The sequence below is a fragment of the Artemia franciscana genome, chromosome 11, assembly GCF_032884065.1.
Source record: "Artemia franciscana chromosome 11, ASM3288406v1, whole genome shotgun sequence".
NCBI lineage: Eukaryota > Metazoa > Arthropoda > Branchiopoda > Anostraca > Artemiidae > Artemia > Artemia franciscana.
This window is the reverse complement of record NC_088873.1, coordinates 44046276-44060846: the sequence shown is the minus strand read 5'-3', so window position 1 is coordinate 44060846 and position 14571 is coordinate 44046276. Positions and strand designations below refer to the sequence as shown.

The window sequence follows — 14571 nt, the reverse complement described above, 5'->3', positions numbered from 1 at the left end:
TATTTTTTTAATCTGTTTATATCATCTGTTAGAAATGTTTCAGGTAGAGGGTATATATATATATATATATATATATGTATATATATATATATATATATATATATATATATATATATATATATATATATATATATATATATATATATATATACTTAGTTCTAAATAAGTATAATTAAAAATCATTAAGGATATTTATAAATGTAAATTCTGACCTGTTTAGCCGCAACGTCAACAACAACAAACACAAGAATGACTATTTCTTCCTCATCTGACCCCAGAAGTGCTCCGTTGAGCCCGGCAGTGGCCAAATTAATCACAGCCAAATAATTAGGCATACTCTTCATGAGGCCAACACTTTTCAAAGTTCTAACAAAAGGGGAGAAAATAGATTAGAATACTTGAGTGCAATAGGAAGAAATCTTCCCTTGGCTCCTCCACCACGACACTAAATCCGACACCTGGTTAGACCAGCACCAACAAAGACTGAGTAGATAACTGAAAGCTTTACTGCTTTCCCTGCTGCCAACCTCAGGTATTTTTCATTCACAGATAGCCGCCTGTGATTGGCTGACTACCACAGGTGACAAAAGCCGGTTACAGCCATGCGCTGTTTGTGCGTACTTCTGGAAGGTAACTAAAAGCTTCGAGCCAAAATCCAGCAATGATCTTATCTCAAAAGGAAAGGATTTTATTTTTGACTAAAACTTCCAGGTCTCAAATCATATCTACTTAGTAAAACTCTTATCAGCACTTAATCCGACTTATTTCGTAATAGGTAGGTAGTATCTATAATAAAGCAAGGAAAGCCAATTCTTCATAATAAAAACATTAAAGTGTTGAGAAGAAGAGACCAATTCGGGCAAAGGCTAGGTAAATCAGTCCCACTATTGCCGAATCCTCTTAATCTTAGTAAACAGACGAACTTTACATAGCCTTTTTACTATTTCTTGCGGAGCAGGAGAGGTCCGGGGTATTGACGCACGCGGAGGTGGGGCCTTTAGCCTGTCGCACAGGAAACCCTGAATATTTCTAGATTTCTAGGTATTTTTTATCAAAGTTCTCAAGAAAAATTTATTACTGGGCCTCTTGTAAAAAAAAAAAAATCCTTCATAGCGGCCTGTGGCCCCTCCAAATGGCTCCTATCACATAAGCACTTTCATGTCTAATCTAATTATCAAGATGGCTGGAACCCACCCAATTATATAAGCTTGCTGGCACTGGGAAGCAGGGAGGGGACATTAAAAATATATAAGAGGCTATTCTTAATGGCTTTAAAGTACTTTTAAACTGTCGACCCCACCCCTCTAACTGCAAATTCACAAAAATGAAAGGGGGAGGGGCAAAATATATCTGTCCAAATCTAAATGACATGCTTATTTTTCGACTTCTTCAATGAAAATGCGGAAATTTTAGGGGGAGGGGCAAACACCATCCCTCACCCCATAGAAAAAACTAATTCCAACTATGTCCTTGCATTCTAGCGTCAAAATAGCGAAAGGGAGGGCTTGATGTCGCGTGACCTCCTTTAAAAAAGTATCACATATAGGGCAATATCCAGGATGCTTGTTCGGGTTGGGGGGAGTTTACAGAAACTTTAAAAAAACTTTAACAATTTGCTAATATGCATTTTCGTAGCGTTTTTATAAGCCGGACATACATTTTGGGGAAAGGGTTCAAGCCCCTACCCCCCCCCAACCCTGGATACAGCCTTGATGGTATGTACAGACATTTAATTTTCAGATATTAATCTGGAAAAAAAAGTATTCCAAAAACCGCTACCAAAAGAAACAGACATATGTTGAAACCTAAAACGGGGAGAAATAAAGTTCTTTAGTATGTCAAAATCAACAAATATTGCTCTAATATCTGCTCTAATGAATAAATAAAACTCCCAACGAACAGAAATTAAAATGATAATTCCATCAAACTTAGAAATAACAGATAATACTAAACGAATAAATTCAGACGAATACAGACGAATAAATGGAGCATCAAACGAAAATTAACTAAGATAAACAATCAAGTTAAACTTAGAACAAATAGAAATTAGCACAAACAAGGTTAAGGCTAATGGCTTCTTAAGTCCTCTACAGACATTTTGGGGCAAACCAATTATATTCCTTTTTTTATGCAATTGAGTTCCCTTAGCCCAAGGAACACCAGATATAAGGTTAGAGACGATCGAAAAAAACAAGCAATATTTGGCCCATTTTCGGGGGTCCATGTTTTTCTAAATCAGTATCTCTTAGACCAATTTTCATCGTCCTAGCACGTCCAGAAGCACCGAACTCGCCAAAACACTAGACCCCCCTAACTCCCCCAAAGAGAGCGAATCCATTCCGGTTACGTCAATCACGTATCTACGACATTTGATTCTTCTACCCACCAAGTTTCATATCGATCTCTCCACTCTAAGCGTTTTCCAAGATTTCGTGTTTTCCCTCTAGCTCTCCCCAATGTCACCAGATCTGGTCAGCATTTAAAATAAGAGATTTGAGACATGAGTTCCTTCTAAATATCAAATTTCATTAAGAACCGGTCACCCGTTCTTAAGTTAAAAATACCTCAATTTTTCTAATTTTTTCCGAAATAAACAACCCCTACAACTCCCCCAAAGAGAGCGGATTTAGTCGGGGTATGTCAACCACGTATATAGGACTTGTGCTTATTCTTCCAACCAAGTTTCATCCTGATCTCTCCACTCTAAGCGTTTTCCAAGATTTCCAGTCCCCAACCAACGCACCCCCCTCCCAATGACACTGGATCCGGTCGGGATTTAAAATAAGAGATCTGAGTTACGAGGTCCTTCTAAATATGATATTTCATTAAGATCCGATCACTCGTTCGTAAGTTAAAAATACCTCTGTTTTTCTAGTTTTTTAGAATTAACCCTCCCCCCAACTCCCCCCGAAGAGAGCGGATCCGTTCAGATTATTTCAATCACGTATCTAGGAATTGTGATTATTTTTCCACCAAGTTTCATCCCGATCCCTCCACTCTTAGCGTTTTCCAAGATTTTAGGTATCCCCCTCCAACTCCCCCCAATGTCACCGGATCCGGTCGAGACTTAAAATAAGAGCTCTCAGACACGATATCCTTCTAAATATCAAATTTTATTAAGATCTGATCACCCGTTCGTAAGTCAAAATACCTAATTTATACTAATTTCCCGAATTAACCGCCCCCCCCCGCCCCCTCATATGGTCAAATCTGGGAAAAGACTATTTCTAATTTAATCTGGTCTGGTAGCTGATACGCTTGCCAAATGCCATCATCCTATCTTATCTGGAAGTGCCTAAAGTAGCAAAACCGGGACCGACAGAATTTGCGATCGCTATATGTCACTTGGTAAATACCAAGTGCCATAAAAAAAAAGTTTTTATAGCGAAAACACTAAATATATAATAAAAACACTAAATATAGGAAGTTTTAGTGGATAGAGGACGCGCCAACAATTTGGTTCAATAGCGACGATTTATCCAAAGGTCGATAAGTCCCACTAAAATTTCATCTTCCCTATATTTGTTTTAAAATACAGAAATAACTTACTTGCAACGCGAGATGTATTTCTTATCAACCATGACGCTCCAGCAGCAATACAACGGCAACGGCTGTAGAAAACTTGTCCTCCAGTCATACAGTTGATACATCTAGAAATGAACTAATTCTAACATGAGATGAAAAACTTTAGCTTTGTTGAGATATGGTAATTCGCCAGTAAGGAAATTTTTTTATAATGCTACCTTTGCGTTTCGTGTTACTATGCACAAGTACGCTATAAACATAAAAATAGTGACATTGGTAACTGAAGACAGAATAGCTTAATATTACTATTACCAGGAATGAGGTGCTAGTAACGAAAAATATTTTTCACCATTTCGTCCATTAAAAGAGCACCATCCCACCATTTTGTAAAAGGGCACCAACAGTTTGAAAGATTCCTTTTTTCGGTATTTTAGTCAAAAAAATAAATTCTCCCCTCGCCTTGATTTTTGAAAAATATGTTTGCTTTGCATGCACTATTTGAAAAGTCCTTCCCCCAAATTTTCGTGGATTGGTGCTCCTGGGAGTATAAGCATGATTTTGTCTCAAGAAAGGCCTAAATAACTTGAAAGAAGGCAGGGGGATGTTGACACCCCTTTCCACAATTTTAAACTTGGGAGAGGGGTTTGAACCGCCATAAGCCATTCCCTACCCAGAGCACTGTCTTAAACAGGCAAGGGATCACCCATTCCCAGCACTTGGTGTAAATATTGGAAGCGACATTTATTCCACCACACATGGTTTAGTTCCATCACGCCACAAATAGCAAACTTCCTCCCAGCCGTGTTACACATGACACGGTGCACACGATTTTGAGCCCTGGCCATCCCCTTAAAAGGGTAGCATTTTAATTGAAGTACGTGACCCAATTTTTGGGCCTGCCATTTCAACAGAATGATCACCATTGTTAAAATGTTCACTTATCGACATAAATAATTACTACAAGTAAATCCGATCCGATTCTCCCACCCTCTCTTGTCAGTTGTATTGATAAATGTTATTTCTAATCAATCCAACTCAGTTCTTTATTTGCGAATCATATACTTAACTATAATTAAAGTTCTGCTAGAGCTGATCAAGAGTGTTCCTAAAACAGTTTTTCCTTCTTCCACAGAAAGTAGCCCAGCTCCCACTAAACTCATTCTCCAAAATTCGATCCTCAAAATCTAACCTTTAGTACTGTCGTTATTTCTTCCTCACAAAACGGATCTTCTTTCACATCCAAAGTATCAAAAACATTTTCATATTCCTCTATTTCTTTTCCTGCAACTCTATCTATTTACTTGTATGACTTTTAAGTGTATGAAAGTGCTCTAAAACCTAGAAGTATCAATTCGTTGGAAATACGAACAGTGCGTTAGAATTACTCGGCAACGATTTTGGTCAACAGTTTGGAATTTCGCCAATTTTCAGTTTTCTGGAGCATCAAACAATTTGTTATCTGACAGGTACGGTTACTTATCCTCACCATATTTCAACCAAGATCGATAGAAGGCAAATTGTCGGAAATATTGAATCCCTATCGATTCCGACTGATTCAGAAAGACTTTCCTCACCGGTTGTGTAAAGATTGGGTAATCGATTATCCAGTACTACCGTATCCAGGATTTTTGTTCGGTAAGGGGGGGATACGAAAACATTTTTTGTTCGGAGAAGGGCTATCAAAAGAATGAACAAGTTTTTTACCCCCCCCCCCCTCCCCCCACACACACAGAACCTGTACGATCGTCTCAAACAAGAATTTTTGTTCGAATCTCCAGGACCATATTACATGTCAGAAAAAGATTTCAGGAGGAAAGCTGAAACCAGTTTGCCCCTACACCTCTTGATACGGCAACCTTAGCTGGATAAGTGACCCTTGACATGGAATGTGTTTTTGTCTTGAACGTTCTATACAATCGTGTTAGATCCCCTAAGAGTAAAAATGCGGCCCAAGACGCAAAATAATAAGAATTGTCGTTTCTGGCAATGTAACCAAGATTTTGTGCCGAAAGGCCCAACTCATTTGGAAGAAAAGGCGGTTGAGGTAAAGCCACATTAAAGTCCTCAGTTTAAAATAATTTATCACATAAGGAAGAGGCGTCTGATCAACCACAAAACGTTTCCTGTCCACACTACTGTCTTAAACAGGCAAGGGGTCACCAATATTCCACCACATGTATTAAATAGGGCAGCATTTTAGCTGTATTACGTGATCCAATTTTTATGTCGGCCATTCCAACACAATGATCGCCAATGTTAGAATGTTCATTTATGCTGCAGAAACAATTACCGTACGTATACGGAGTCCAACCCCCCCCCCCATTGTGAGCGGGCGCGATAAATACTATCCCTAATCGATCCAACTCTGTTCTCTATGATCGGAGTCTTATACTTAACTAAAATCCAAGCTGTATTAGTGCTAATCAAGAATATTGGCAAAATTCTAGTTGATTGACTTTTGGCTATCTCGGAAAGGGGTTAGGTTAGAAAATGAAACCTTCAGGGATGAGTCTAAAGGCTCCACCTCCCACCTCCACTCCTTCTCCCTCTAGAGGGCCCTGACCTCTGATGACCTATAAAAATATGTGTGTTATAAAAGTGAAACTTTGCAAAATAGATCTTCTGCTTGAATGAAGTAAAACAAAATTGTTTTCAGCTTCACAACTTTGCTCAATCCCAATTTATAACGTTTTAAAGATATGCAAATACATTTCCTAAATTTTGAAAAAAAAAACGTTGATATGGCTCAGAATTCTACTCAAAAAACAGGAATTGCATTTTTCAGAACTAAAGGCAGAGAAAAGGCAACTGGTAACTGAAAATTAAGGTAAAATGTTGTTTTGTCATGTGGGCGAATTTCAGGGCCCTCTAGAGGGAGAAGGAGTGGAGGTGGGTACTTGAAAATACCTTCCCGGGACATCCTTTAGCCTTTAGACCCATCCATGAAAGTTTCATTTTCGTAACCTAACCCCTTTCCGAGATAGCCAAAAGTCAATCAACAAGAATTTTACCATTTTCTGGAAGTTTTTTCCTCTTTCCACAAAAAGTAGGCCGGTTCCTACAAAAGTCAGCCTGCAAAATTTAACTCTTGCAGATTTTGACTCTTACTGAAAGCACAATTTCAGAAGCACAGAATTCCAACCAAGAGCAAAGTAGAAAGATCCATAATTTTGAAAACATTTGCCTCCGCAGGCTACTAAGCATCCAGTCAAAAATTCCTCATCAAAACTGTATAAAGAGGACGATAGAGTTATCAAAAGGCAATTCCATAAACCCCAAATCAATGTTCTTGTGGTTATCCACAGGCACCCACCACAGAGAAGACTAAAAAATACACTTCACCGTATGTAGAACAACGACATATCACGTTTCCATGTCTCTTTATAACCAGAGTGGGAACCTGGAACTTACAACCAGAGCATTGTCGCAGCCACGAGCTTCAGAAAGTGAGCTCTTCTGGACGCCTGGGGTAGCTCTAGAGACACAGAAGTATTCAAGTTTAAGATAAAGAAACAGCTTAAAGAAAAATCCAGACAAAATTACCTTCGCTCCGAGAGTAAACGTCTTACGGATCATGTAATGCTGAGTTCCTCCTGAACATGGAATCACATCCAAGAGACCGTAGACTTCTAGGAAACAATTCTGGAAAAGTCAATCTTGACATCCAAAATTCCAATTTTTTTTTCGCTTCTAATTGAAAAAAAAAAAAATACTAAATGCAACCCGATTCATAGTTGGTGAAGGGCAAAGGTTCAAAAGCTTAAAACAGTAAAAGCAAGTATTCTATTTTTAATATTGAGTTGTACGGACCAAGTCAACCTTTACAGGGAAGGAGGAAGAGGAGAAGGATTCCTACATTATACATTATCAGAACATTCCCTAGAAAGTATTTCCAAAATGTTGACTTAACTGGATGAGGGTTGTAAGCACCAGGCTCGCAGTAATGTTTTCCGGAGATTGGAACTCGACCTATACGGATGATGGAAGGAAAGGGAGGGGATACCCTTAAGAATATGATATCAGGACATTTATTACAAGACGTTGTCAGCTCTCATCAAAATTTGGTGTAAAGTAAGAGTAGGTGTCCAAGCAGTACTTTGATGGGCAGTATCGACTATGGCCTCTGTGGGAAAGGAGGTAGGTCCCTAAATTCTCTTCACCGAATATCTCAAAAAATGGGCAATCGGAAATCAATTTAAATTTGTGAGAAGTTGCAACTAATGGCCATGTTACGCCTTTAAGAGATCATAACTTGATGCAGTTCTTGTGTAGGTATGAGTAAAACTGATCTTTGTATTCTTGTCATAAGGATACCTATCATAAACTATTTCATAAGCCAATGTCAAGGAATTTATATTCTTGCGTCAAATATTTTCAAGACTTCCTCAGGGCCGACATATAGAAGAACTACCTTACGGTTTCTATGTGCAGGTATGTTTGAAATCGTGTTTACTAACCTTAAATTTCCAAGGGTAGTGAAAATGAAAACCAATTATTTGAATTGCTTAGTGGAAACTATGCATACATACACACACACACACATTATGTATATATAACGTTTAAATATAGATATTTAAAAATTAAATATGGATGCTCTTTTTCTTTTAGGCCATAGGAAAACGGTAATTTGTGACCAAGAAACCAGTTGTGAATGAACGGTTGAATCTGGAGGAAAAAAAAAGAGTAATACTGCGAACTACCAAATTTCCTTTTATTAAAAGTAATAAAAAACAGAAGTATAAGGTGTATATATATACACTGTATAGTATATAGTATAATATAGTATAGTATTTAATATATATATAGTATAAGCATAGGTGATCACAGTATTTTTGTCAAAGCTACAGCAATTCTTCAACCTCGCCTTAGTCTCTGTGATTCTTAAAGCAAAAATTAGCCTAATAGTGAAGTAAAAATGAACATAATACATATATCGGCATTAGAAGAAGATTTGAACATAATTTTGAAGTACATTGAAGATAACGAATTGGAACACGAATTGACAATAAACCGTGAAGTAATTGTGAAAGTAAATTTCAATCAAAAAAGATAGACAAAAGTACCAGCATGTGGAATAATCTTTTTCTTTTATCAAAATTTCATAGTCAACTATGAAAGTCAACTAGTATACTTTGTACCACTATGTACATAGTGGTACATACCACTATGTACATAGTATCAACTATGATAGTCAAACTATGAAAAAAAGTATTTTTTCGGCGAAACATATTTTGTTCACAACTGTGTTTCTTTAAATTTCATAGGATTTCCATGATAAAAACAGCTTTCAAGAAAATTCAAAGTAGGAGAAGGGCGTAAAAAACCACCACCAATAATAATAAATACAATTGTCGCTACTTATCCACGTAGGGAAAAGCAGCTATTTGAGTTACTTCAATGAGAATCAAAGAGCAACTGAGGAAAAATTATGAAAGTTGAAACTTAGTTAATTATTCTGTTGCGAAATAGAATAATAATAACTCAAATAGCTGCTTTTCCCTACGTGGATAAGTAGCGACAATTGTATTTATTATTATTGGTGGTGGTTTTTATTTGTTTTTAGATTAGTTTTCTTTTAATTTTCTATCTTGTGCTGAAGACGCCTTGTTTGGATACAGGCGAAATATCCGCGTTGTTTTAGTCTTTTAATTCTACTGGCCGTCGTCTCGTTTGAAGTTTTCTTTTTGTGGACTTTTATCTCTCTTGGTTGTTTATTAGTTTTTTAAAATTAATTTATGTTAAAGATGGTAGTGAAATGTGAGGAAAATATAGACTAGCTTTAGAATTTGTATCATAACGTGGCGCTAATTTTGTAAGATGACATGCTGGGTTGACTCAAAAGTTAGTCTAGATAGACTGTGAAGTAATAATTTTTTTCCGTTTTAAGTTTCAACTTCGCTCTTTACTTCAATCGGAAAACTTAGTTTTTAAAATTGATTTATGTTAAAGATGGTAATGAAATGTGAGGAAAGTATAGACTAGCTTTAGAATTTGTATAATAGCTTGAAATTCACCGTTTGAGGTTTCAAACCTCAGAATCTAACCTTCGCGATCTCCATTTATATTTCATGTTTAGACTATATATGCCATGATTGACAGAAAATTACTTCTATGGAGTCTAATTTTGAATCGATATGGAGAGATATTTGATCACCATACTTTCTTAATCCGGCTGAAAACACCTATACGTGGCGCTAATTTTGTCAGATGACATGCTGGGTTAACTCAAAAGTTAGTTTGAAAATTTAGTTCCCACGCAGCTCATTAACCCACGAGCCCACGAGTAGGGAGATGTCTGGGTAAGGAGTGAGAGGTCACTTGTTAAGCTATTGCAGAACTCAAACGTTGCCATAAAGCATGGTTCAAAATTCTCTTAACCTAGCCTATAATAGTATTCGCCCATAATTCATGCAATATTTTTACTTGCAAATTTCACATTAATTGCGTCAAATTTCGTCTAATGCTTATTTCGATAGGGAAATGGTCAGGCCTGTATTATCATATCACACAAAATAAAAGTAGATAACGAGGAATTTTGTGAAGACAGTTTATACAGCCTAAGCGAATATCTCGGCAATATCAACGAACATCAGTAAAATATAATATAAACAGATAAAAAAGACATGAAAAATAAACAGATTATTATAACTGTTAACAACACATTATCTTTTTCACAAACGAGGTGATATAAATTTGAAAGAATTCAACTAAGTAAAATTCAAGAGGGTGCCCGCTTCCTGCCACTTGGTTACTTCTCAGAACCCATTTGTGCCGTCTACCTGAGTTTTTCTACTGGCACGCTTGACACAGTTTCAGCCACACTTGGCATACCTCCGCCATGTCCCACCTGGTTTGATTTCTGAAAGTGGGCACCCCTTTCGCAAAAGTTAAAGAGTTTACGTAACTGAGTCTCACAGCAATGTTGGCACTTTCTAACTTAGCTTATATACCGCAATGCAAGAGATAATTTCAGGGCAAAGAATTAAGGATCCTGATTTTCTTACCTTTCTACAAAACACAGTCATCTTTACGATAGGCTATTGTTTCATACGATTGAGAACTTTAGAGCTTTCATTTAACCAAAACTAACCTAATGCACATTCCAAGACAAAGTCACATTTGAATGAAGAGTCTTTTGGCAAACTGAGGGGAAACTAAGAATTTTTTAGTAGTTTCGCGCGCCCTCTAACATCCTAAACCTCTCAGAAAAAGTATGCAGCCGCCTTAACCCAACAACAATCCTTGAAAGTATCAAGCCAATCTGGAAAAAGTAGTTTGGTATTTAAAGACACCGAAACACTTAATCAGAAAATATGACACAGAATTTGCACCTTGTATAACTGGTAAGTGTCCGTAACACCCACCCAATCTTCGATCTGAAAACCATCACAAGGATCTTATAAAAGACTAAGTAAAGCGAATATTTCCATGCTAAGAAGAGAGTGTATGTTTTTTTTTCGTGGCTTGAACCTGAAGGCAAGCGAGTATTTGTCATTATAGAGGTTGAATAAGGTCAATGGGATTCATTAAAACGTGGCAAATTTTACATTTTGGCAAGTATATGTATTTTGCCTTACTGTAGCGCAGAAGCTGAAACTTGTAGTTTTTTTTAAGGAGAGGGGTTAAATAAAGGATTGTGTGTTTAGAGAAAGGAGGCAAACAATTTTTTTCATATGCCCTTAGAAAAGAGTATACGCTACGGTTTTTTTTTCGTTTTCTTTAGGCCTGTTATCCGACTGGCTCCTTGACTAATTTTCTGATAAAAGAGAGAGGTACGTCCACTGGATTCCATGAGAAACGAGTCTAAATGATAATGAACTCCAGCAAAAATTACCTTTTACTAGCATTAACCCAAAAAATTCTTGGTAGTGTTCTAATTGGCTTATTCAGTCCCTCTTTTCCTATCTCGGTTGCCCCAAGAGGGGCAACCTAGTAAGAAACAAACCAGGGCCCATAGGAATCAAAAATTTAAAACCAGGCTTAAAAAACTGTCTAGTGAAGAGAAATATGATGTGTAGCTATATCAGGAATAGCACCTATTATTTGGATTAATCTTAATTGTAAAATTTTATTTTGAAAACAAATTTACGGCAATTTCGAAAAATAGCCTGAAACTCAAGGCCGTATTCATGGTATAGATTAGGGGGCCTGACCCCAAATGTTTGTCCTACTTGTAAAAACGTAAAAAAAGCATAAAATCCACTTTTGACGCAGTTTTAAAGTTTTCAACACACACCCCCCCCCGAACAAATAAACCTGGGTACGGCCCAGCTGAAACTCATCGAAAATGGCGTCAGATCACAACAAAAAGCGCACCCTTGGAATCCCCATTGCCGAAAACTGCATGCAGGAAACTTACAGCCACCACATTGAACAACAAGGAAAATCTCTTTTTTATATTTTGTCTTTTTTATATTTTGTATTTCTTTTTTTTATATTTTTTTTTTATTAAAAAAGTAAGAGAAAAAACACAGAGAACAAGGCGCTGCATCTTTTTTTCAATATATAGTACCTATGAGAAACAAAATATAACTACTAACGAACATCTATTAAACTAAAAGAGATGTAGATATTTTATAAGAATATTTTACGATTTAGAGTATTTCATCTTCGCAAAAGAAGGAAGATTATTTTCCAATAAAGGTGTTAGTTACTTTGTTTACACCTGCCACTGTTTTTTGCAAGCTCCTCAGTTTTATAGATTATGAGCAAGCGTTCGATTCTGTTGATAGAAGAGCTTTAATAAAGGTCTTATGTATGGTATACCTGACTAATCAAACAGTTCGTGGTAACGAACTGTCGTAAGGAGCGACCCGGCTCAATAGTAAACGAAACTCTAAAAAAAGGAACTTCTATGCTAAAAGGTATATCAAAAGAATCGGATTTTTATGCTGATTTTAAATATATAAGTTTCATCAAATTTAGTCTTTGTCATCAAAAGTAACGAGCCTGAGAAAATTTGCCTTATTTTGGAAAATAGGGGGAAATACCCCCTAAAAGTCATAGGATCTTAACGAAAATCACACCATCGCATTCAGCGTATCAGAGAAGCCTATAGAAAAAATTCAAAGTCTCAAATTTGGAAAAAATTCAAAATTCAAAGTCCAATCTACAAAAATGTGGAATTTCGTATTTTTTGCCAGAAGACAGATCACGGGTGCGTGTTTATTTGTTTTTTTTTTGTTTTGTTTTTTCACAGGGGTCATCGTATCGACCAAGTGGTCCTATAGTGTTGCAAGAGGGCTCATTATAACGGAAATGAAAAGTTCTAGTGCCCTTTTTAAGTGACCAAAAAATTGGAGGGCACCTAGGCCCCCTCCCAGGCTCATTTTTTCCCAAAGTCAACGGATAAAAATTTTGAGATAGCCATTTTGTTCCGCATAGTCGAAAACCATAATAACTATGTCTTTGGGGATGACTTACTCCCCCACAGTGGAGGGGCTGCAAGTTACAAACTTTGATCAAAGTTTACATACAGTAATGGTTATTAAGAAGTGTACCGACATTTTCAGGGGGATTTTTTTTGGTTTGGGTGTGGGGTTGAGGGGAGGGGGGTATGTGGGAGGATCTTTCCTTGGAGGAATATTTCACGGGGGAAGAGAAATTCAATGAAAAGGGCGTAGGATTTTCTAGCATTACTATAAAAAAAACAATGAAAATATAAACATGAAAAAGTTTTTTCAACTGAAAGTAAGGAGTAGCATTAAAATTTAAAACAAAAAGAGATTATTACGCATATGAGGGGTTCTAAAAATACTTTAGCATAAAGAGCGAGGTATTTAGGAGAAGATAAATACTTCGCTCTTTATGCTAAAGTATTTTTAGTAATTTCAACTATTTATTCTACGACCTCTCTGATTCAGGGGTCATTCTTAAAGAATTGGGACAAAACTAAAGATTTAGTGTGAAGAGCGAGGTATTAACGAGGGGACAAACCCCCTCATATATATAATAAAAAATATAAGAATATACAAGTTTGTTACGTAAGTTAATTCTTAAGTTACATATATTTTTTACTAATAAAAACGTTTGTTAAAAATTTAAAGTTCCAGTTGCCTTTTTAAGTAACCAAAAAATTGTGAGGGCAACTAGGCCTCCTTCCCCATCCCTTATTTCTCAAAATCGTCTGATCAAAACTAAGAGAAAGCCATTTAGCCAAAAAAAGAATTAATATGCAAATTTCATTTTAATAATTTATGTACGAAGAGCCAAAATCAAACATGCATTAATTCAAAAACGTTCAGAAATTAAATAAAAAAAACTAGTTTTTTTTAACTGAAAGAAAGGAGCAACATTAAAACTTAAAAAGAACAGAAATTACTCCGTATATGAAATGGGTTGTCCCCTCCGCAATCCCTCACTCTTTACGCTAAAGTTTGACTCTTTGCCACAATTCTACTTTTTAAAACAATTAAAAACTTTAGCGTAAAGAGCGAGGGATTGCGGAGGGGACAACCCATTTCATATACGGAGTAATTTCTGTTCGTTTTAAGTTTTAATGTCTCTCCTTACTTTCAGTTAAAAAAACTAGTTTTTATTTATTTAATACATTAAAGTGGCGAGTGCTATGTACGAGAATAACACTGCTACGGTTAAGGTAGGAAATGAGGTTAGCAGCTGATTTTGTAATAAATTAAATAAAAAAAACAAGTTTTTTGAAATGAAAGTAAGGAGCGACATTAAAACTTAAAACGAACAGAAATTACTCCGTATATGAAAGGGGCTTTTCCTCCTCGACACCCCGCTCCTTACGCTAAAGTTTTTTATTGTTTTAAAAAGTAGAGTTGCGAGAAAGAATCAAACTTTAGCGCAAGGAGCGGGGTGTCGAGGAGGAAAAGCCCCTTTCATATACGGAGTAATTTCTGTTCGTTTTAAGTTTTAATGTCGCTCCTTACTTTCATTTCAAAAAACTTGTTTTTTTTATTTAATTTCTGAAAGTTTTTGAATTAATGCATGTCTGATTTTGGCTCTCCGTACATAAATTATTAAAATGAAATTTGCATATTAATTCTTTTTTTGGCTAAATGGCTTTCTCTTAGTTTTGAT

At 36.3% G+C, this 14571-nt stretch overlaps 1 protein-coding gene across 2 annotated transcripts in view; it reads right to left on the bottom strand.

Moving 5' to 3' along the window:
* LOC136033271 (epithelial splicing regulatory protein 2-like) overlaps window positions 1-14571 on the bottom strand; it is a 49438-nt gene that overhangs the window by 15543 nt on the left and 19324 nt on the right. For both annotated transcript variants that reach the window (XM_065714027.1, XM_065714028.1), the window contains exons 2-3: window positions 3550-3650; window positions 213-366 (exon numbers count right to left, since the gene is read on the bottom strand). In XM_065714027.1, the coding sequence (XP_065570099.1) occupies window positions 213-366; window positions 3550-3650 (255 nt within the window). The remainder of the gene's footprint in view (window positions 1-212; window positions 367-3549; window positions 3651-14571) is intronic.